The sequence below is a fragment of the Xenia sp. Carnegie-2017 genome, unplaced genomic scaffold, assembly GCF_021976095.1.
Source record: "Xenia sp. Carnegie-2017 unplaced genomic scaffold, XeniaSp_v1 HiC_scaffold_6, whole genome shotgun sequence".
Taxonomy (NCBI): Eukaryota; Metazoa; Cnidaria; class Anthozoa; order Malacalcyonacea; family Xeniidae; genus Xenia; species Xenia sp. Carnegie-2017.
In genome coordinates, this window is record NW_025813526.1 from 3,418,679 (window position 1) to 3,441,997 (window position 23,319).

The 23,319-nt window shown below is 36.3% G+C and overlaps 3 protein-coding genes and 2 long non-coding RNA genes across 5 annotated transcripts; 3 read left to right on the forward strand and 2 right to left on the reverse strand.

Moving 5' to 3' along the window:
- The first annotated feature begins 5,141 nt into the window (after positions 1–5,141).
- LOC124456900 lies at positions 5,142–6,196 on the forward strand. The gene is made up of 4 exons (XM_047007208.1): positions 5,142–5,356; positions 5,585–5,787; positions 5,895–6,005; positions 6,122–6,196. The coding sequence occupies exons 1-4, from the start codon at positions 5,233–5,235 to the stop codon at positions 6,194–6,196; spliced, it is 513 nt and encodes a 170-aa protein (XP_046863164.1). The 5' UTR covers positions 5,142–5,232.
- A 594-nt stretch (positions 6,197–6,790) lies between these two features.
- LOC124458158 lies at positions 6,791–8,038 on the reverse strand. Its single transcript, XR_006953041.1, has 3 exons — positions 7,961–8,038; positions 7,238–7,295; positions 6,791–7,155 (listed from the first exon to the last, which is right to left on the reverse strand). It is a non-coding gene; the product is annotated as an uncharacterized LOC124458158 (long non-coding RNA).
- A 383-nt stretch (positions 8,039–8,421) lies between these two features.
- LOC124458159 lies at positions 8,422–11,210 on the reverse strand. The gene is made up of 4 exons (XR_006953042.1): positions 10,929–11,210; positions 9,193–9,720; positions 8,586–8,772; positions 8,422–8,506 (listed from the first exon to the last, which is right to left on the reverse strand). It is a non-coding gene; the product is annotated as an uncharacterized LOC124458159 (long non-coding RNA).
- Positions 11,211–18,388: 7,178 nt separating this feature from the next.
- On the forward strand, positions 18,389–19,234 carry LOC124457844. Its single transcript, XM_047008025.1, has 2 exons — positions 18,389–18,707; positions 18,902–19,234. Exons 1-2 carry the CDS (start codon positions 18,638–18,640, stop codon positions 19,183–19,185), a joined length of 354 nt encoding a protein of 117 aa, XP_046863981.1. The 5' UTR covers positions 18,389–18,637; the 3' UTR covers positions 19,186–19,234.
- A 1,138-nt stretch (positions 19,235–20,372) lies between these two features.
- Positions 20,373–21,836, forward strand: LOC124456901 (protein ALP1-like). The gene is made up of 3 exons (XM_047007210.1): positions 20,373–20,725; positions 20,852–20,964; positions 21,078–21,836. Exons 1-3 carry the CDS (start codon positions 20,395–20,397, stop codon positions 21,834–21,836), a joined length of 1,203 nt encoding a protein of 400 aa, XP_046863166.1. The 5' UTR covers positions 20,373–20,394.
- The last annotated feature ends 1,483 nt before the right edge of the window (positions 21,837–23,319 follow it).

The following is a 23,319-nucleotide window of genomic DNA, read 5'->3' on the forward strand; positions in this document are numbered from 1 at the left end:
TATTAAAGATGACACCATTTGAAGCTAGGTCAGGTGTGAAACCAGACGTCAGTCATTTAAGAACATTTGGTTGTGTTGCCTATGTTCATGCACCGAAGGACGAGAGAAGAAAGTTGGGTTCAAAAGCTAAGAAGTGCGCTCTGCTGAGATATGGTGCAGAAACTAAAGGTTATCGTTTGTTTTATCCAGATTGTTCTAGAGTCATTTTTAGTCGTGACGTCAAATTGAATGAAAAGCAGTATGGACTTGAGAAGGAGCCTGGAACAAACGAGAGTCCACCTGGAAGTGTGATCTTACAGCTTTCTGACGATGACGAGAACAATGACGATGGTGTAAATAATGTAGTTAATGACGAACCACTGGTTCTTCTTGTAAGACAACGACGCCTAAGGGATCGTTTCGGAGAATGCGTTACCATTGTCGACGAAAATAATACAGAACTGAAAAACTTTGATGCTGCACTTGCTGACCGAAATGTCGATAAATGGAAAAGGGCTATGCAGGAGGAGATTGACTCGCTCAATGAATATGATGTGTGGGAACTGACAAAACTACCTGAAGGACGTAAGGCAATTGGATGCAAATGGGTCAACAAGATAAAATGCAATTCAATTGGCGATGCTGAAAGATTCAAAGCTCGATTGGTGACACAAGGCTATGCACAAAAACATGGAGAAGACTACGACGAAACGTTTTCTCCAGTAGTGCGATTGGAATCAATTAGAAGTGTAATTGCCTTGTCAGTTCAGAGAAAATTGCAGTTGCATCAAATGGATATCACAGCAGCATTCCTGAACGGACAGTTAAATGAAGACCTGTATATGAAGCAACCGCAAGGTTTTGAAGACAACAATAGAAAGGACTACGTGTATAAGCTAAACAAGAGCTTGTATAGGCTCAAACAATCGTCTAGATGCAGGAATTCTGTTCTGCATGAACACTTGAAGTCTATGGGATATTAGGGAGCTTTAGCAAGGCCTACGACTACGACTACGAGTACGATTTACGTCATTTTGGCGCGAAAACATTGTTGTGACAACAAAAACACGTAGCCGTCATCAATCTGAGTACGATGTTTTGTAAAAAATTCGTAGTCGGCGACTACGATGTCTTTTTAAGCAAAGAAAGTAGGTATATTTCTTCATTCTGTAAGAAATTAGTTTACAGTACTATTTTCGAGCATCCAGGCTTTAATTTAGAACCTTTTTTTAGCGCAAATGTACATTAAAAAGGAAAATATGACCTGCAAAAGTTTCATGTATTTCGTACGCAAAGTGAAAGGTAAACAAACAATAAAATAGTACAAATATATCGTACATAAAACTTAAAATAGTGAAGATTTTTCAGTCTAAAGAGTCCTATATTCTCGCAAAACCAGTATTACCGATTCATTGATATCATTATTGACAAATAGAGCCGTAGCTGTTTCGCAAACATCGGTGTTTTACACAATAAAAAGGCTTGTTCTGTTGTTTACAACTAAAGCAAAATTTTGACAAAGCGATAAAGACAAAAAACTTCCTCGTGCCATTCTCTTACACGGTCAAACTTCGTACTCGTTGTCGTAGTCGTACTCTTGCTAAAGCTCCCTTGTATCCATATCAGAGATAACAATGGGGACATATTTAATATTGCAGTTCATTTTGATGATTTAATTATGGCTGGCTGGACCAAAGAAAAGATTGCAGAGGTCAAAAATAAGATTGCATCTAAGTTTAAAGCAAAAGACATTGGTCCACTAAGCTGCATCCTTGGATTGCAAGTTATCCAGAAGAATGGAAGCGTTTGGTTGGGACAAACTACCTACACTAAAACCATTTTAAGCAAGTTTGAATACAAGTTTGAACAAGTTTGAACACCTGTTGAATCGTGTTCGAAGCTTATGAAATACACAGTGAAATGTTTGATAAACACAAATATCAGTCATTAATTGGTAGTTTACTCTATTTGTCTTCGGCTACACGTCCTGATATAACGTTTGCAGTAAACAATGTCGCAAAATTCAGTTCCAATCCTACACAAGAGCATTGGACAGCAGTAAAGAGAATCTTCCGATATCTGAAAGGAACATTCGATTATGGCTTACATTACACACTCAAAACAACTTTGGACTGCGTTGGATTTTCTGATGCAGATTGGGGTGGAGATATTAACGATAGAAAATCAACATCCGGATATATTTTTCTAATGAACGGTGCTGCAGTAAGTTGGAAAAGCAACAAAGAAAGCTGTGTAGCATTCTTGACTGCAGAAGCTGAATATAGAGCGTTGGCAGTTGTTTCAGTTACAGCAAAATATTATGAAACCGTACCCTAGAGAAGCTCTGGGAATATCTGAGCGGGTATTCAATTATCGGTTGTCTCGAGCGAAGAGGGTAATTGAAAGTGCATTTGGAATTGTAGCAGCGCGATTTCGGGTATTTCGTCGACCATTTCACGACAGAGTTGAAATGGTTATTCAAGTTACAAAAGCAGTAATCGCTCTGCACAATTATCTTATGGCTGGAAGGTCTTTTTCGCACAGCACAAAATACTGTTCAGCTGGTTTCGTGGACAACGACACAGAAAACGGAAGAGAGCTTGGAGAATGGAGAAAAGTGACACAATCAGATAAGGGTTTAAGAGATGTCAGCAAAGCTGGATCAAACAACTACTCTCGTGATGCAAAGCTTGTTAGAGAAAATTTTAAAAACTACTTCATGTCCCCAAAAGGACAAGTTCGCTGGCAGTGGAACGCAGTACATGCTACAGTAGATTGTTTTCAAAACGACGATTAACTAAATCAAAAAATCATTTATTAGTTTTGTCACTGTTTTTATAACATAACGTGGTAGTTAACGCATGCAAACGTAAAGTTATTTGTAACAATAAATTTCTTGAAAAAGTTTATGGAAATAACATTCTGTTACATTTCGTCATCATCTTCAAACTCAGCAAGAACTTGCAATACTTTCATCTTGGCCAATTTGTTTTTCTTTCCAGTCAAATTAATAAAGATAGTAACCAAACTGGAACAGAAAAAAATTTCCTGGTCTTCTGGGTTAGTTGTCTTTTTTGAATCACCATTGTTAGCATATGCTATATCATTGGCTAGGCTTAAGGCCAAAAGATCGTCAATCTGATCTGATCGAGTCCTTTTCCGAGTCTTTTGAAGAGGTTTTGCGTCTGAAATTTCTAGTTTTGCATGGGAATTGTCCACAGTGATTGGTGAAAATGATGTAAATGGTCTATCCTCATCGGTGGAGAGCACGTCAGGATTCTTGGCAATTTCAATTGGGATGTTGGCTTCAGTTTTTCGTCCAGTTATCACATCACGCAAAAAGGACAACTCAACGAAATATTCACAAGTTGGCAATTTCTTACTTGCCCCACTCCCTGATCGTGTCGCCAACTCTCGCTTTTTAATGCATCTTCTATAATTATTCTTCAACCTGTCAAACTCTTTGCAAACTACATTCTCTAGATTTAGAAAAATAAAAACCTGTATATCAAACTTTGTTCAGTGCATTTGTTAGAAGATGTTATGCCCTTCATAAACATAGTTGTTTAGTAGCCAATTGCAGAGCCATAGCTAAAACAATAAATGGAGGAGGGGGAGGTGTGTTTATTCTTATATTCAGTAGCGTCAGACTGATTTCTTTTGAAAATGATTTGGGTTTCTAAAGAAATCAGTCAAGGTCAAATAAATATATGAAAAAAAAAACCTCCCCTCTCCCAATATAGTTCTCTAGCTATGGCCCATGCCAATTGACTTAGTTTTGACCCCAATAAGAAGGAATGCACCAGTATTTTTACAGTCTAACACCAGACAAGACCTTCTTAGGATGGGAATGGTTTGCACCATATACAAAATGTAAGAAGAGTATCATAAGGAAATTGCAATATAAGGATGGTTACAGGTACAATGCAGAAAAAAATAGTGAGCTACACTAAATTTAATATTTAAGGTTGCAAAATGGACATATTTATACTTATCCATGAATATCAACTTCAATTTAAAGCTCATTTAATACTATCATTTATTAATTAACTGGCATATTGATGATCAGTGTCATGTCACTGTGATAATTGCATGGGTGAGTATTACATTTGAATAATATAATGTTTTAATAAATAGAAGGTGTAATATGTACTGCTTGCTTATTTTTACTCATAATGGCTATGTTGTATAAGTTTTCTAAACTGAAGTATTGAATAAAAGAAAGCAAAACCCACATAACTAGATATTTCTCATCAAACATATTTAAATAGACATAAATTTATACTCAACAAGTGGCAGTTAATAGCAATACAATTTTCACACTCAGTAGTAAATGTAGGACACACTTCAATTGCAAAAGCTGGACCAAGAACTGTAGTGATTACATAAATGGCTACTGTATTTTATTACAGAGTTTTACCTGTTTTATAAATTTAAGGATTTTGTGCTTATGAAAACCAGGTATCTTGTTCTTTTAGGTTCCAAAATTTTAAGCAATGTATATTGTTAAGATAACATACCAGGTACACACAAAGCAGCAGAAATTCGTCGCAGTGCTTCCAGTTTCCTTGGTTTGTCTTTATGCAACTTTGACGAAACGTTCCAGATGCAAGGGTATTTTCGCACTTCTTCGATTAAGTTAATCAAAAATGGAGGTTCTTGTACATTTATAGCGCGAGCAGAAGATTCGCTGTTACTTCTATTGAAAGATTCCGCTACAGATGCCTCTGAGTTTTCTTTTGCTCTGGAAAATTCGTTAATATTGTCTTGCCATTCCTCAAACGACTCCATTTTGAAAAAAAACAAGCCAACTTGAGTGGAAAACTTGTTATTTCATTGGTTCAAATCAAACGTACTACGAATTCGTTTCAAAAATGTTGACAGTCGGCGAACTCTGATTTTGATACGCGTATTAAAAATTTGGACACGTTCGATATCAATCGTCCTCAGTGATAGTGACACTGCGCATGCTCGTCGTTACGTTTTACTACGTTACGCTACGATACGGTCGAAGTGGAGATCGGCCTTTAGGTCCTGACCAGTGAAATGACCAGTGAATTGTAGAGTCCACTGGTCCTGACCTGAAGCCAGGCGGCGACCATATTGTACTGTCCACTTATTCAGGGGTCGGCGTTAGATCATAGGTGAGATATGCACATATACGAAACTGCGCTTAATTGCGGTCAGCAGTAACAATCCACCCAGAACTCTTTAAGATTGCGCGCTTTCACCGCGAATTTTTAAAAAACAACAATGGACTCGTGCTGTTCTTCGATTAAAATGTTTTCATGGCAGAAAGACATATGGGAAAATTTTGAGGAATACAAAAAAGACACGCGCTCGGGATGGAGATGTGTGAGTTCAAATGCACTTTTCGGTAAGTATGTAATCATTGTAATGTCTACAATAATCACATAACTTCACGTCAGAATTCATACAATATATTATATTTAATCGTGCCGTCCGAGATTTCGATTGTTGCAATTATATAAAGCATGAATGAACAAATGATACACTTTTTCATTGCTAATTATTATTGTAGTTTATTATCAATAATTCTGCAATTTGAGAGATTAATACTGATCAAAGGGCTCATATTTTCAAGGCAAAACCATTAAAGAGGTGATGAATTCTGGAAAGTCTTTGTCAAGGGTGCAATGGAGCCTTTCCAATCCAGATGGAATTTCATACGCCTTTGATGGAATTCCATTTATTTGTATTGGAACATTGAATTATCATTGTCATCAAGGTGAAGATATTGATAAAAGTACGAAAATAAAAAGAGCAAAGGAAAGAGATGAAAATGAGGTACTTACAACTCTATATCGTCACTTTTACTACACACATTTTCACAAATTTACCAGTGACAGCCCTGGTTCTTTGTTCTAACATATTTTTGTCGTTTGTTTTTTTAGGGTCACGATCACACGTTTAGAAAACGGAAAAAACATTTTCAACCTACCAAAAAAATTGGATGTCCGAGCAAAGTATATATGTCACGGATTTTTAAATTCCCACAGTACAAGGTAAGATAAAATTCGGTTCATATACTTAAGTCAAACTGATGTCTAGTTTTCAACAGCAAACTTAAAATTTCTGAAGTATTAAATCCCACGTTCTTTAATGTAATATGACAATTTAGGTTGAGGTTTCCTCTGGTGCTATAAAACCACGAAGAAAAATGCAAGAAAGAACATCCTTACTGAAAACGCGTTGAAATCGTGGGAAAATCTGATTATTGAAGATACGTTTCTCTTGAAGCTTCCAAGTATGGATAGTCATAAATATCATGTGACGGAAGGAGAGGTAAAATCTTCACTAATTAAGATAAAAAAAACGGCTACATTTTTAGTAAACAAAATATACCCAAATTTCCAATAAACACAGGTAGCAGGTTTGAGAGAGCCAATAGATGCACAAGTAGTGCAAAAAATAAAAGAAATGCAAGTCATAGGTGTCCGCAGTGTTGCCGAAGTACGTCGGCATTTGGAAAAGTTTGTAAATGGGCATTTATTCAATAGTAAAGATTTGCCAGCTGAGTCAAGCCGCCGTTATTATCCAACAGACGTCGATATAAGGAACATCTTAAATGCAACCCGATCTGGAAAACAAAGATCTCCAGATGACCAATTAAATTTGGAGACAAAATTATCTGAGTGGCATGAGTTACATCCCGAAGACTTTATCTTTTACAGGGTAATGTATCATTGTCTACCTTGCGCTAACAAAACTTGCCATATTAACTCCAGTTGTATAATTTTTACTTATTTAACAGCCATTGACGGCGGAAGATGAAAACACGTAAAAGCACTTTTTATTTGTGTATCAAGCGAAGTGGATGAAGCGCCTATTATTATTGTACGGGCAGGAGATGTGTCTCATGGATGCTACATACAGAACATGCAGGTAAAGAGATGTGATGCAAATACTATTCAAGCAGGAAAAAACTGTGAACACATTTTCCATTGTGATAGGTACGCCTTGCCACTCTTCTTTTATGCGTCAGATCAAATGTTGGATACATTGTCGTCGCAGTTTTTATTCCAGAAAATGAAGACACTGGCTCAATATCCGAGGTACTCCGAATATTGAGCAGGGAAAATCCGGAGTGGAACCCCAGAAACATGATGGTGGACTTCTCACTGGCAGAAATTTCCGCGATTGAAGAGTGTTTTCCTAGTAAGAAAGAATAGCCATATATATGACAAAACACAATCATTGGTGGACATAAGGAACTCATTCAAATAAAAACACTTACTGCCATGTTAATGAATTCGTTGTACTCATGAAAGAGCGACGTGTGATTGTGTAGTTATCTAAAATAAAATAATTTTGCACTGTCAATCATAAAATGTTACCCCCTAGTTTTACAAATTTTTAAAAACATTTTCTTTCTAATTGTTAAGAAACGCATGTCCACGTGTGCGATTTTCACCGCGAAAAAGCCTGGGGTGAATGGTTATCTAAAAGTAGTAATGGTGTGAGTATGTATAAAGATGAAGTGTTGAGGCACTTGCGAAACATCGCCCAGAGTGAAAACCAAGCCACTCTTGATGAGAACATCCAGGCACTCAAAAAAGCAGGCCATGGAAGGAATCAGTCCAACTACAAAACTATTTTTTAGACTTTTCGGGTTTATACTTAGAGGTAAGACTCACAATACCAAGAAGGAACAATAAATTATGCTCCCAGGAAAACACACATGCTTATATGCCCTTCAGACGTACATTGTCTATTATGTTATAAATATAGTTATGAATGTATTTACCACCATACTTAAATTAAAGTATTTGTTGCATTATTACTGACTTTATGCTTTAGAAATGGGTTCGCTTTTTTCGAGATGAACATCTTCGTATTGCAATTTATACAAACAATGGTATCGAAAGACAAAATAACTGGCTCAAGCACTCATATCTCGAAAGTAGACGAAATAACTCGGTGTCTGATCTGGTTGACGTAATAATCAACCATTTTTTACCTGATAGTTACAAGAAGTAAGTGATGGTACAATATCCGCTCCTTGAGAATTTGTACAACTTGATTATGATCGTCTTCTTTAAAATTTTGTAAGTTTTCTCATGTACGTATGGTAATTTTACATAGATACAAAGAGCAAAACATTCGATGTACGTCATCATATCGAGGCTACGATGATCGTGTTCCAAAGTATCTCCACGACCGACCCAGAGGTGTTGTTCAACATATCATCAGTAGAATCGACTCTGGCATCCAGATTTCAAACATTAAAAAAGAGACTCCAAAGCTTTTCATCGTACAAGGAGCAGAATGCGCATACCAAGTAAGGCTTGGCTCAGACGAAGAGTTACCATCGTGTCAGTGTCTCGACTTTCGAACAAAGAAACTTCTCTGCAAGCACATATGCGCAGTTGTTCAACAGCCAGACATAGGGTGGGAATCATTGGGCAGAAAATTCGACAAGTACCCCTGTTTACTTTGGATAAAGTGATAACTCAACGGTCTTCCTCTTCCGCTACAAAACCATCGTCAAATTCAGAATACACACCTGAGCAACACATAATAGAGAAAAGGATAGTGATCAGGTAATACATGTCAGCAAATCAAATAATAGAAACCTTTCTTACCGGAGAAAGTCTAACATACGTAAGCAATGCATCCAATCATTGAAGAGTCTTCAAGATGAACTGTATGTGGTTACAGATAGGAACGTTCTGAGTAAAGCCCTGGTTATGCTTGACGAAATAATTGCGTACACAAGGAAGAATCATCCTAATGAAGAGGGTGTATCGTTGAAAGACAAGTCTTTGTCACCTAAAAAAAAACAGGTGATAAAAACACAGGCTCCAAAAGCAGACAAAAACTCGCCAGTTAAAGCAGAGAGCGAAAAAAAAAATTAGTAAAAGAGTTGGTGCAGTTGCTGAAGCTAGGAGCAAAACAATTCTAATAGATGATGATGGTGGAATAAAAGAGGAAAGAAAGAGGAATATACACAGTGAGTTATCACATGGAAAAAAAGTAAAAAAACAAAGAAGGGATTTTTCAGAAGAAACAATCAATCCTCATGACTGCTGGGTAAAGATCAACGGCATTGGATTGACGTATCGGCAAAAAGAAATATTGGCGAGTAATTGCGGATGGCTAACTGACGACCATGTTGATGCTGCACAACATCTCATCAAAAACATGGAAACAAATGTTGGTGGCCTTAATTCCATTGTGACAATGACTTACTCCAGTAGATTCGCGCTCCCCCATGAGCAAAATCAAACCATTCAATGCCATAATACTGGTTTACACTGGGTCACGTCAAGCTCCATCACAGGAAAAGTCATTGTCTATGAAAGTCTAAACACCAGCTTGAATGCTTCTTTGAGACGGCAAATCATTAATTTGTACAAAGGACTTTGTCTTGACGATGGCTCACTTGACGTTACGGTGGTACTTCAACAGCGTCAGAAGGGAGGATCTGACTGTGGCCTATTTAGCATAGCAAATGCAGTCGCACTTGCTCAGGGGATAGACCCTTGCAAGATTTCGTGGTTACAGCAAGATATGCGTACCCATTTGATGAAATGTTTCAAGCAAAAGAAATTGGAAATGTTTCCACATCGTGTGAATTCTGCAGTTTGTACACTAAGTCATTACGTCATCAGTGTATACTGTGTTTGTTTTCGCATATCCCTGGAGCTGAAATGGTTTACTGCAATAACTGTAAGAATTGGTATCATCATCAACCTCCTTACAATTGCATCAAACTTTCTGTAAAGCAAAGTACAGCATTAGTAACAGATAAACCATTCTTATGTTCATATTGTGAAGTATCTTGCTAAATTTTCTAAAGAGGAGCTCTTCCTTTTCTTTCTGAATTGTTTCACAACAGTTTATTAAATCTTAAGAATTACAAATTTTTATAAGTAATGCAGTATGTGACTATCTGTAAATTTCATTAAGATCCCTGTTCAAGGAGATGCTTAGCTGTGTAAATATTGTGCACATATAAAATAATTTGACAAGTTCAGCTCTTTCTTCTAATATATGTATGGAACAAGTTAAATAATCATGTAGGTTAGTAACTATTAAAGAACATTTTTTAACACATATTAGCAAAATGACATCATAAACAGTAACATCTCATAAGAAATCGTGCATCTAAGTTTCCCAGATTCCTGACTTTAGACATATCTTTGAACTGCAAAGGTGTAATAGGCTGTGTAGCCAAATACATGAACAAATTGAAAACAGTTTGCGGGATTAGGTGAAAACTAAGGTGTTTGCAATTTGCAATATATACCATACAGTTCATCAAGATTACAATCTTTTTCACTATGGACAACTTGTTAGTTTGATAACTAGTGTTTATGCAAAAATAACTCAAATTTCTGTTTTTTTATTACCATCTGTTGCACAGAAGGGTTAATGATTAATGATGTACTGCTCCTTTGAAAATATTAATATATATTAATATAAATATCATAATCTCATGTATATTGGTGTCATACAATTAATATAAACGTCATAACTTCATAAGGAATTTCCTACCAAATTTGTAATTTTAAAAATTAACAAATTATATAACCTGTTAGAGCTAAACCATTGTTGTTTGGTTTATGTAATATCATGATTCTTACATGCCAGTTTATACTTTTGGAAAACCTCTTAAAACATTATATCAAATGATCATAGCAAGCTTCTTGTAAACAATCCAAAATTAATGAACAGAGGAAGTTAAGAAGTTTGATGCATAATTTAGAAAAACATGGCACTAGAATAACTAAAATTTAATATAACAAACATTTTGAAATCAGCAAATCGTGAGAATAATGATTGCAATGAAAAATGTTTCATTGCAAAATAAGGTTTATTTCCATATGTGGGTTGAAATTATCTCGATTCCCAATGTTATTCAACCATACTTTTGTCTTTCAGATAGATGTTATTGTAAACAAGATAAAATTTCGTAAACCAACCTTGTAGTTCAAGAACAATCTTTGAATTCGATCATGGTTTAAATTTGTGTTGCAACATATATATATATATACGAGAAAACCAATAAATATAATACAATATACAAAACGGTACAAAAAACCGAATAATCCACGGACGCATAACGCTTATTCGCGATTTACATGGAAAGAGTCACTGTGGAATACCGCAGACCAACATTAAGCGCAGTTTCGTATATGTGCATATCTCACCTATGATCTAACGCCGACCTTATTCAGGTCCGTTATATACGTTTTATATAACTAACTGCGATTCTCGCATTTCTTTTGGATCATATGTTTTACTTTCGGCACAAAAAAAGATTAAATATGATGACAGGACTATAAAAGAACGGTTTTGGACGAAAAATCATGTTTACTTTGGCACAAAAACAGTAAATACGGTGTAAAAAGAGTTTATGGAAGTAAACCATTGAACGCTGAGTCGAGTGAACATGACTAAAGTCTTTGAATGCTTTAAAGGTAAAAACATAGTTATATATTACTTACATCGAAATATTTCATTATAATTATATTAATAATATAAATTACATGACTCTACAAGAACGTGCCGCCAAAATAAGCTTAGTTTTGCGTTAAAGATATATATGTTATGTATATAAATAATCGGTGACATGGGTGATTTTTTGTTGATCTGTTGGTGAATCTGGTTTAATTTTCTTATTCTTCACTCATTGATGCTTGAAAAGAACCAATTTTTTGAGCTTTTTGTGAACTTTATCGCCAGATTTGTTCTGTGTCGTCTCTTTACCTAAATGGTAAAACCGTATTTTACAATAGCAATTTACAATTTTTTTATTAGTAAATAAACATGATTGTCATCCACTGCCGATTATATATATGGTCCTCTAGTTCTGGAAAAAGAGAAGACACATTTAAAGTTCCCAACACAGTTGTTGCTATAGCCTTAGGTATGCCTGTGTTATGAAGAAGCCTTTCTGAATTACTTGCAAGCATTCGCTGAAAACACTTTTCACTTTCATTACAAATAATGACAACACTAGGGGAAGGCCTAAATAATTTTCTTTTAGTTTCAAGAATTCGGATGATAGAGCAGTGCTTTCTTGAGATCCTAGGACATTGGAGCATTCATCACAAAGAGTTTTCTTGTGAACTGACTTTGCAACATATCCACTGATGTAAGAGATGGCAGCTTCTTTATATTCTGACAAGTTAGCAAAGTTTGGTGCATCACTGTAGTCATGATCAGATTTCATTGGGACCATTTCCTGCAAATCATATTTTCGTATAAGTGCTGCACTTATTATTGTGACAGTTTTGCCATTGATTTTTGAAGAGTTGCCAACTGCAGAAATTATTTCAGTGGCATCTCGTGCTTCACAATTGCCTTTTCTTCCCTGGATGTGACTTGTTGGGATTCGCTGTGAATTGATCCGAAGTAGGATTGTTGTTAAACCCTCTTGAAAAACGAACAGCAGCAAAGAATAGCTCAAGGTGATTTTGACTGAACTTATACAGTAATAGATCATTTAATGGAGCATTTACATTTTAATGGAGCTAGGTTGAATTAGTCCGTGATCTGTGCCTCAAAAGCTCTAGTTTCGAAAATCGCCAGTTTTTTGGTGCGGAACTTCATGTAGCATACACAACATAGCTTCATTTAAAATTCATACATGAAAATAGCGCCAATGTTTTGTTAATAAACATGGAAGAAAGGCATTCGTGTTTGATTCATTGCGAAGATGACGGCGGAACACTGACGAATTTTATACCAACATCGTTTAAACGGTTCCTGGAATGAAGAAAGCAATGGCTACAACTTGATGGACGACAGAAAGACGTAGCCTTGAAAACCACGAATGTGATTCCTATCGAGGAGTTGGAGGATAACTTGGGAAGTTAGGAGCATTACTTTTACCATTCACGTTGTTATTCAACATTTACGAATAAAACTTTAATACATCGAGCACAACGACGCTCTGAAAAGAGTGCAAAAACGTCAACCGATACCGAGCCTTCTACGTCTGTACAGCAGGAAGGACCACCTCCAGAAAAGATAATGCGATCAAAATCATTCACTGGTGAAAGAATTAAGGCAAAGAGCCAGCACGTGTTACCTCCAACCTGTGTCATTTGCAAGAAAGAGCATTCATAATACACTGACACGGTAGGTAAACGTAGCTGTGAATCACGCACGGGTGGCACTAGAGTAAGGGGGCAGAAGTTGTTATTTGCAACTCTATTTTCGAATTTGGATAGGGAATTTTTTGCAAAAAAAACTGCAAAAACCCTCTACTGCTTAAATTTCAAATCAGCCACAACTGAATACATGAGTAAACACCATCATCTCCCAAATTAGCATTCTAGTTGCGGCTCTAACAACTAGTCTGTTACTAGTCTATTAGGTGATGTTAATTTTTCTTGTAGATGTAAATTGTTATTTCTTAAACAAACTATGTTTCATAAGTTATGTTAAAGCAAGGATTTATAATAATTTTTTGAAATTTTCTCTGAAAAAAGAAAGATTTGCATGGAAAGCGCATTGTCACACAAGCCAAGTAAGTGAGTCCCCCCATCAGGGACCTAAGCCCCTCTGTCGGGGAATTCTTGGCGCCACCACTGCTGTGAATTTAAAGCATTATGTGGAATATTTTTTTATGCTAATTCTATATCAGTTTTCACACAATTTTTATGGGTGATGAAAGTATTTTGGTACACATTAGAGGAAAAGACTTTGTTGCTTTAGAAGTAAAGTATCATCACAGATGTTATCAAAAATACACTTCACTCCTCAAACACCATAAAGTTGACCCTGCTGAATGTGAAAAATCTACTCAAAAACCATTATACAATGAAGGGTTTAATGCATTTTGTGAAGAGTTCATTAATATGCACATAATACAAGAAGAAAGTATTTTCTACATGGCAAAGGTTAAAGAAAAGTTTGTTAAATTTGTTGCACGTGGTGAAAATGTAGATGCAACAAATTATACAACAAGTCGATTAAAGCAACGAATGAAAAAACGGTTTCCACAAGTAATATTTCAAACCCCTAAACAGCGTAACAAAAGTGAGATGGTTTACTCAGGTTGCATTCAACCAAGTGAGATGGTTTACTCAGTTCAATGGTAGAGAATATTCCTTTTGCTGATGAAGTGTAAACAGAAACTTCCGATGATGGTGAGGAACCTGAACAGTTCTTGCCAGATAAAGTATACCGGGCAGGCACTACGTTGCATGAAATATATAATGTTGCATTTCATTAAGAAAGGAATTAGAATCCACGAATCCAGTATCCTGGTATGGTACATGGCCTCCATTAGCTTCTGATATTACTTTGGAGAGCGTGTTGGAGCTGTAAACGTGTTTAACAGATTCCAAGAACTCACTCAGTCTAGCGCAGAAGTTTCATTAGATTCAACTAACATTGACTTGATCTACGGAAATCTGATTAAGGCAAATGAGGAGGTTGCACTATCTACACTCCCCAAAAAGCACAAGTCACAAAAGAAACCAGCAAGTTTAGACTCAAAAGTTGTTGATGCTCGTGAGAAGCTCAAACAAATCACATCAACCAATCACTGCAACCCTTCTCAGAGTAACAAAAAGAAGATTGCAGAAGCCAAGAAGTCCCTCGACCTAGCTTATCTAGAGGTAGAGAAGAAGCTAACATCAAAGGAGAAATAGCCAAAATTTCTCATCTTCCTATCAATCAACAACACTCTGCAGCCTGGAAGACCAGAAACCAACTAGCGGGAAAAGGCTTACAACCCCCACCTTCAGTCAAGGGTGGCAGCCGAGAACAACGAGTTGCTAACTGGCACTCTCATTTTAAAAGCCTCCTGGGCAGTCCCGCAAGTCTTCCAGATAATATGTCACTTCCGAAAGTTCGAGTCAGTCAAACCTTAAACATATCAACACGCCCTTTTACAAGCGCAGAGTTAAAATATGTCTTTAAGAAACCAATGAAAAATACTCTCGGACCAGACAAGATACCTGCTATCCTCTGGAAAGACCCAATCTTTCATCAATTACTTCTTGATCTCTGCAATTATGCAAAGACCAGCCATATTTCACCAACCATATGGTTAAGATCACAAATCATTCCCATACCCAAAAAAGGTGATTTGACGTTGCCAACTAACTATCGCGGTATCTTCTTGCTTCCTATAGCTGCAAAAATCTATTATAAGCTTCTTTTGAACCGAATCCGCTCTGAAGTTGAACCTATTCTGCGCAAAAATCAAAATGGCTTCCGCCCAGGCCGATCCACTCTTGGGCAAATTCTCACATTGTGTAGAATAATTGAGGAAATCACTTTTTGCAATAAAACTGCAGCTCTCATCTTGGTAGACTTCAGTAAAGCCTTTGACTCAGTTAACCGCGATACCATGTTTGAAATTCTTGAACTCTATGGCATACCAGGAGAAATCATCGATGCTATCAAAGTATTGTATACTAACACACAAGCAACTGTCCTGATCCCAGATGGTGAAACAGATCCCTTTGATATCCTGGCTGGCATTCTCCAGGGTGACACACTGGCACCATTCCTTTTTATAATTGTGATAGACTACACATGCATGAGTCAGTAGATTCTATCAATGAAAAGGGCCTGAAGTATCAGCCTAGAAAAAGCTCACGCTACCCTGCACTCTACATCACTGATGCAGATTTTGCTGATGACATTGCATTGCTGTCTGACAATCTCCAAGTTGCCCAATCTCTCCTTTCTTCTCTTGAGTCAGCAGACAACTGTGCAGGTCTTCATCTCAATGAAACCAAGACTGAATTTATGCCAGTTAACATCTGCAACAATCAGGAGATCAAAACACTGTCAGAAAATATTCTGAAATGTGTTGAAGACTACAAGTATCTAGGATCACATATAAAGAACTCAGAGAAAGACTTAAACATCAGAAAAGGTATTGCATGGACTGCCTGCAACCAATTGGATATAAGATCTGGAAATCCAACCTTGATCGGAAATTTAAAATCCAAATTTTTCGAATTCTTTTTGAGCCCATCTTATTGTACGGTTCTGAGACTTGGACTCTTTCAGCCAAACAACAGCAGCGCTTAGATGGATGTTATACATGTCTCTTAAGAAGAGTCCTCAATCTCTCTTAGCAAAACCACCCAACTTTAGAAACAATATATGGAGACCTACCAAGAGTATCAAACTTAGTTTGTAAGAGACGTGTTCAGTTCGCAGGCCATTGTGCACGTGCAACTGATGAACTAGTGTCATCATTTGTACTTTGGAGACACCCATCATCTGAGAATAGATCACGCAAGTTAACCTTTCCAGATAGGATAAGACGAGACACAATAATTCCTAAGGAAAATCTGTTAGCAGCTATGAAAGATAGAGAATACTGGAAAGATTTGGTGAGTTCAATCTTGGCTGAGGCCGCAAGATGATGATGATGAGAGCGTGAAAAAAATAGTGTCACCAATGGTATTTAACTTAATTGCATGGCTGCTTGGCTTTTCTAATGAGCCAGAACGAGCTGGTTATGTTCAAATACAGGAAAAGCAAGCTCTCAAGGTATTTTCTATCTGCCAAGATTTGATATATGTTTTCAGATGTGGGAAAGTGCAGACTCCAAAATCTTTGTCATTAGCCATGGCAGTTTGACAAATGTCTGGTTGCTCCAGCTTAATTACACTACTTAATGGTCTTGGTAATTGTGTATCTTTACTATCAACCATGGCTTATGAATCAGCTATTGCCCAATTGACAATTAATAGTTTGAACATTATCCCCAAAGATTTTGTAGAGGGAAAGCATATCACCCTTGTGTATGACAATATCAATTTCCAAGAAGATGCTACAAAACAAACACATGCGACAAATGGTATGTCAGTCATATTACCAGTCTAAATTAGAACAGTTTCAAATTATGGAAAGCTTTTTTATTCTAAAAGCTTTTTGATAGTCTGACATGTTCCTCTTTAAAACAGGTATCATCATCCAAAATGTTGTGCCGGAAACGTTTCACAAGCTTCAATGCCCTACAAGAGAATGCCAAGTACCAATTAAGAAAAACCAACGTACAGTAGTAGCACCTCTACTAGCTATTGCACCTTATGGTATTTCTACAAAGAAAACTCCTACATTTGATGGATCTACCCTAGACAAGTCAGTTATGCCGCCTCTGGAGAGCAATGACTTCACTCTCAAGTGTCGAAAACTAAATCTTGCGTGATACAATATTTTACTACTGATGAAGGCAACCTCTGGCTGGGATTTTCCGAGTTCAACACTATACTGCAAAAAGATACCATACCTAATGTGTCAAGAGTTATCTTGCAATAGTGGATGCCTCCCCAACAGAATACTCAACTCTAAACAAAGTGCTAAAGTCTGTCATGAGAATAATTGAAAAATTACGTTTGAAACAAGCTGTCCTTGTGTTTGATGAAACAGTTTATGCTAAAATACAACATATTAGCTTGATTTCTATACAAGCTATTGTAGAAAAAAGTGAGGAAAATCTTAGTCAAGGCTTGCTAGGTTTCCATGCCTTTACTGGTAATTCTATAACACCAATGTTGTCATTAGTTTTCTTTTGTTAAGATGATAATAAGTGAAAGAATAGTATACTGTAATCAATATTTTCAAAATTTTCTTTTAAGGATGTGTGACACCACCAGTTCTTTTTATGGAAAGGGCAAAAAGACAGCGTGGAACATTCTTCTACGTAACCACAAATATTTGAACTCATTTAGTTCCTTAGGAAGTGCATTTCCCCCGTCAGAAGGAAGACCTTGTGTTTCAACTAAATAGATTTGTTTGTTTATTGTACGGTGACAAGAATTCTGAGGACGTCAACAAATGTCGGTTCTCATTTTTCAAGGCAGGAAAATGTTCAGATGAGCAACTACCACCAACTTGTGACAGTTTGCTTCAACATATTCGTTGGTCAAACTACCAAGCGGCGATTTGGCATTCCTGTTTACAACCACAAATGGATATTCCTCCTCCGGATGAAAATGGGTGGCAAAAAATTCATGGGAAACTGCAAATTGTATGGATGACCATTCCCCCAGCGCTGGCTTGTGCTGTTATGTTGGCGTAATGCCTTTAATCTGTGCGCAGCTTCAGACTACTATGTCGACTGTATCGAGGGTAGCATATGAAGAAATACCAGAAGCTCACCACCTGAAGAATGAATTTCATTTTTTTCTGTTGTGCAATAAACTTTCCCAGTAATGAAAGGCATATGAAATAGCTAGAACATCTACAAGTCAAAAAATTGAAAGAAAATCGTCCCCATCCTTACTCGCTAGCAGTCGCAACTGCGTGACAATGCACCTTTAGATAAAGGGCGCCTTGTCTTGCAAAATACTCTTATAACTTTCAAAATATCATCTTCGCGAAAATTGTTAAATCCAACCTAATGCACGTGTCAAATATTTATTTTTTTTAATAATCTTACTCAGGTTGTCAATTTAACCGAGTGGAATAGCTCTTTTATAGGTCTGGCACAAGCACACAAAATATAAATTACATGAAGTTTCGTTGAAATAATGGCGGATTCCGAAATTGTAATGAGCTACAAATTTTAAAATTTCAAGGTAATGTAGCAATAAAACTGCAGCTTTTTGGAGATGACAAGAAGTAAAATTGTATTAAGCATGTAAAAGTCTTACTGTCTTAAGCTTTTCACGACCTTTCTTGCGGTGTCCAACGGGAATGAAAGAAAATGGGTCACAGATCACGGACTAAATGTCTTTCTGACAAACACGTATGCCTTGGCAGAATAAAATTGCAATGTAAGTGCAAAGAACTTTAGTTGTGAACTGTATTTGGATCCCTTTCCAGATATTTTGGTGGACATTTTTTTCATCACTGCTAATGGTACTCCAGAAAAGGTCTGACTTAACATTTCCTCACAATTGGATGAGATCAAGTTGTTTTGCCTTAACTTTGTAACAATTTGCGGTAAGGATGTCACTTTCTTTTTCAGGCGTCGAGTTCTCTGTTGCAAGGTTTTTAATTCTATCTTCAAAGTCAACACTTTCACATTACTGGCATCAAGTTGCTGTTGCATCTCTTGTATGGACTGGCCTTGTAATGTGGAATCCAAGCAAAATTGTTTTTCAGGAGGCTCATTATCCACATCTTGTTGCTCGTGAAGAGTTGAAGCCTCTCCAAGATTGGATATATCAATTTTATTATGTTAAGGTTCACTTACTGTCAGTCGAGGAAATAGCATTTTACGCTTCTTTACAACCTTTCAGTGTAAAGTAATGTAAATTTTTGTTTAATATAGAAAATTTTATCATAGATTCAGTGAAAATACTGCATGCAATTAATTGCAATAATTTATCTTTTTGAGTTGTTATGGGAACTTCTTGAATCTAGTGGGCACTGTATCACTTCTAAGTCTAACAATTTGCCGAGTTCTATCAATAAAGCTCTCTTTAGAGTGGTCTGAACAAATGAAAGACGTTTTGCCTGGATGCCAACCCTCACGACGTATATTTTTAATCCATATATCTCTTTTCACTTTCCTCGATGGAAAACTAAGACAAGAAATTTTGGATCAAAGTCTGTACCTGGAATCTCTACTTCAATTCTGCAGATTAGTGTGGCATTGAAGATATTAGTAAGTAAGTAAGTAGTTTGTTAAAATATTAATTGCAGCCTTGCGGCTGAATTACAAATATCTAAATTAGTAAAGTTATAATAACAAATAATATCTAATATCCAAAATACAATAAAATTTTACAAAGTATTTACATTTATTAAATTTACAATTATAAAAATGGTACTCGCTAACACCAACAGAGACAAAGAAAACACCATACCTGGCCACTTTTGTGATATTTAATTGTTTACAGTTTAAAGCCTTTTTCAAGGTTGCATTTTATCTTTGATGTTTCTACATGAAAAAAGATGCATTCTGGGTGGTGTTGAAAATGAACATTGCACTAAATTTATACTAACCAAGCATTGCAAAAATTTAAAAAATCAACATGAAGTAAATGTTGTAAAATAAAAAAACTTTATTTAAATTTGAAAGAGAAATTTATCTGAAGTTCTCAATAGTTCCATTTACTGTCTGTGCATCAACATGCTGTTTTTCATTTTGTGACTTTGCGCCATCATCATGTTCAATTTTGCTAAAATACAGTTTGAAAAAAGGCTTTGAATATAAGTTCACCCTTCCAGAGTTGCTATGAATCTTTGTGTACATTGACTGAAAACTAACATTGAAAATTAGGAAGAAGAAAAGGTTTCTAAAAAACATGGTTGTGATCTTTCAAAGATTCATCTGATATGCTATCTCTACAAGCAGAAAGAACAGGCATCTTACAGCCTGTGACACACGACGTGGTCTCCGAGACTTTTGTTTCCGAGACATGGTCTCCGATACAAAACTTTCAGAAACTTAACATGACAAATGAACTAAATGTTTCTGAAACTTTGCGGAGTCATTTTGTTTGTTTTTGAAATATGGCGGGAGACGACCTGACCGCTGCTACTTGTGTTGCCATTGTTTTATACATAGCAATTAAACAACGACGCAGAAGACAGAAAAAAAGAACTGTTTGGATAAGAGAATGGATGAAAAAAAGACAGCAGTATGGGGCATACCAGCATTTAGTGAAAGAATTGCGCTTGTCAGATTCGAATGGATACAAAAAATTTCTACGAATGGATCCAGAATCGTTTGGTGTCCTAGAAAGCTTGATTACGCCATTAATAACAAAAAAAGATACAAACATGAGACGTTCTATTCCAGCAGGTGAACGTTTGGCAGTAACCCTACGTTTCTTAGCAACAGGTTTGTAATTGCTAACTTATGTATCAGTATCGATGAAAAGTGAGCGTGGGGACATTTGTGGACTTTAGGCTAAACATGTAATGACGTTGTTTGAATAGAAGCGAGACATTCATTGTGTTTCTCTAGGTGAATCGTACAGCAGCTTACAATTCTTGTACAGGATAGCTAGAAAAACTATGGGCCAAATAATTCCAGAAACATGTGATGCTTTATCAGAAGTCTTCAAGGATTACATTAAGGTAATTGTTTCCTCCAAAAAATACATATATTAACATTATCCTCGCTAATTTAATTGGCAATGCAAATACTTGTTAGTTGCAGTAAAGCAGTATTCTAATTGTTTTACATGTAGGTTCCAACAACTGAAGAGGATTGGAGGAAAGTAAAACAAGCCTTTTCAGAGAGATGGAACTTCCCTAACTGTGTGGGTGCTTTGGATGGGAAGCACATATTATTGAAGGCACCCAACAATAGTGGTTCCTTTTATTTTAACTATAAAAACAACTTTAGTATTGTACTTCTAGCATTGGTTGATGCTGACTACAAATTTCTGTATATTGACATTGGTAAAAATGGTAGAGTATCTGATGGTGGAGTGTTCAGAGAATCATCACTAAGCAATGCACTGGAAACAAACAGCCTAAACCTGCCAAGTCCGACATCCTTGCCAGGTGATGTAACTCAAATCCCATATGTAATTGTGGCAGATGATGCTTTTCCACTCAAACCTTATTTGATGAAACCATATGGTCAACGCAGCATGACAATGAAAGAACGCATATTCAATTACAGGTTAAGCCGAGCTCGCAGAATAGTAGAAAATGCTTTTGGCATATTAGCAAATAGATTTAGGGTATTCATGACACCAATAGCCCTACAACCTGATTCAGTTGAAACGGTAGTTTTAGCTTGTTGCTCCTTGCACAACTTTTTGCGAGCCAGAAATGAAGGATGGAACATTTACACTCCACAGTTTATGATGGATAGAGAGGATCATTTTACCCATGATGTGATTGAAGGTGAATGGAGAAGTCAACCTATTGCAAGTGGGATGACTTCTTTTGGACAGCAAGGAAGTAACAGATCAACATCTACAGCCCAATCTGTTTGAGAACACATCTGCAACTACTTTAGTTCAGATGCAGGATCAGTTCCTTGGCAAATGAGCAAAATATAAGCAAACATGAGCAAAATATAAACAAACATGAGCAAAATATAAACAAAGCTTGATCTTGGGTTAGTAATATTTGATTATTTAGACCAAAATGGTACAAAGTATTGCATGATATTATAGACAAAAAATGAAAGATTGTCAAGCACAACACCCATGTAAATTTACTAAAAGCATGTTTTTTTACCTTCTGTGTCACCAACTTTTGTTATCAACTAGTTTTTGTATAAAATAAAAAGCAAACAACTATTTATATTTATTTTTGTTCTTGTTCTTGTTCTAAAGAGTTTGGTAAGTCTTTTCAGCCATCTGATCAAATACCAATTGATTAGTCAAAGGCTGATAAGATGTAGGACTAGGACTGTCACTAGTGCCTGATTGTACAGATGAGCATGGGCTGTGACTGTAGTGAGAACTGGAATAGGGTACTGGACTTGTAGTGGAGAAAGTTGTACAAACTGAAGTTGACTGTGCTTCAAACAAAATATTCTGTATTCGTACTTTAGCCAACCTTTTTGCTGAATCATTTTCAATACATTTAATTTCAGATGCAATATACCTTCCAAACAAATCATCAGTACTTTCATCAGCAGAAGAAACATGGACTGAACTCAAGCTTGATTTTTTCCCTGATGCAATAATTTCTAGGAGATCTCCAGCTTTTTTCAAAATTCCTCTTTCTTCAATATCTCTTTTTTGTGCTTTTGTAGCTCTTGATTCCTTGTCTGAGACATTAATTGGGCTTTGTGGAAGATGTGGTTGAAACATTTTGATCTAGTTCATTGTTATCATCTTTTTGTTCTTGCTCTTCTTCAAGAAAAGTAGAGTTGCTAGTGTTGCTATTTTTACTTGATCTCTCCTATATAAAAGAGAAAAATAAATTACTTCAAAGTAAACCCTAAACATACATGTTGCATTAGCTCAAACTAAGTTCTCAAACAAGACAACATTCTTTATCAAGATTGGAGCGAGATGATCTACATTCCACATGATCTTTTAAAAACAAAAGCAGTGTCAAATATTGCCATTTGGACTTTGGTGTGACATCATCTGTGGCAGAACCACTTTTGGGTTTGGTGCCTTTGGCAATTTCTTTGCAGAACTGACTTCTAAGGTTTTTGATTTTGCAATAAAAAAAAATCCATTGCTATAAAGCGGAAATAACATGAGACATATTTTCCCGTTCAAACAGGCTGAAAAACTGAATGTAATAAAACAGTGGCTGACTGCTGAAAGCCTGAAACATGTTGAAATAAATTGTCATTCTGCAATAGTTGGAAAATCGTTTATAACAATAGAAATCAGCCCTATTCTTTATTATCGTCATTTAAATGCACATAAATATTTACTTCATAAGTATTACAACGTAATGGGATTCGGTATACTTATCAATCTGAATTCAGTAAAAAATGCTTACTCACCA

What these genes read in the sequence shown, in the direction of transcription:
- LOC124457844 (XM_047008025.1), top strand. Translation starts at nt 18,638, where the DNA reads ATGGGTCACAGATCACGGACTAAATGTCTTTCTGACAAACACGTATGC. An exon ending in TGGCAGAATAAAATTGCAAT is followed by an intron (nt 18,708 to 18,901) that starts GTAAGTGCAAAG and finishes TTTCTTTTTCAG; the next exon opens with GCGTCGAGTTCTCTGTTGCA.
- LOC124456900 (XM_047007208.1), top strand. Translation starts at nt 5,233, where the DNA reads ATGGACTCGTGCTGTTCTTCGATTAAAATGTTTTCATGGCAGAAAGAC. An exon ending in AGGAAAGAGATGAAAATGAG is followed by an intron (nt 5,788 to 5,894) that starts GTACTTACAACT and finishes TTGTTTTTTTAG; the next exon opens with GGTCACGATCACACGTTTAG. An exon ending in TTAAATTCCCACAGTACAAG is followed by an intron (nt 6,006 to 6,121) that starts GTAAGATAAAAT and finishes ATGACAATTTAG; the next exon opens with GTTGAGGTTTCCTCTGGTGC.
- LOC124456901 (XM_047007210.1), top strand. Translation starts at nt 20,395, where the DNA reads ATGGCGGGAGACGACCTGACCGCTGCTACTTGTGTTGCCATTGTTTTA. An exon ending in CCTACGTTTCTTAGCAACAG is followed by an intron (nt 20,726 to 20,851) that starts GTTTGTAATTGC and finishes GTGTTTCTCTAG; the next exon opens with GTGAATCGTACAGCAGCTTA. An exon ending in TCTTCAAGGATTACATTAAG is followed by an intron (nt 20,965 to 21,077) that starts GTAATTGTTTCC and finishes TTTTACATGTAG; the next exon opens with GTTCCAACAACTGAAGAGGA.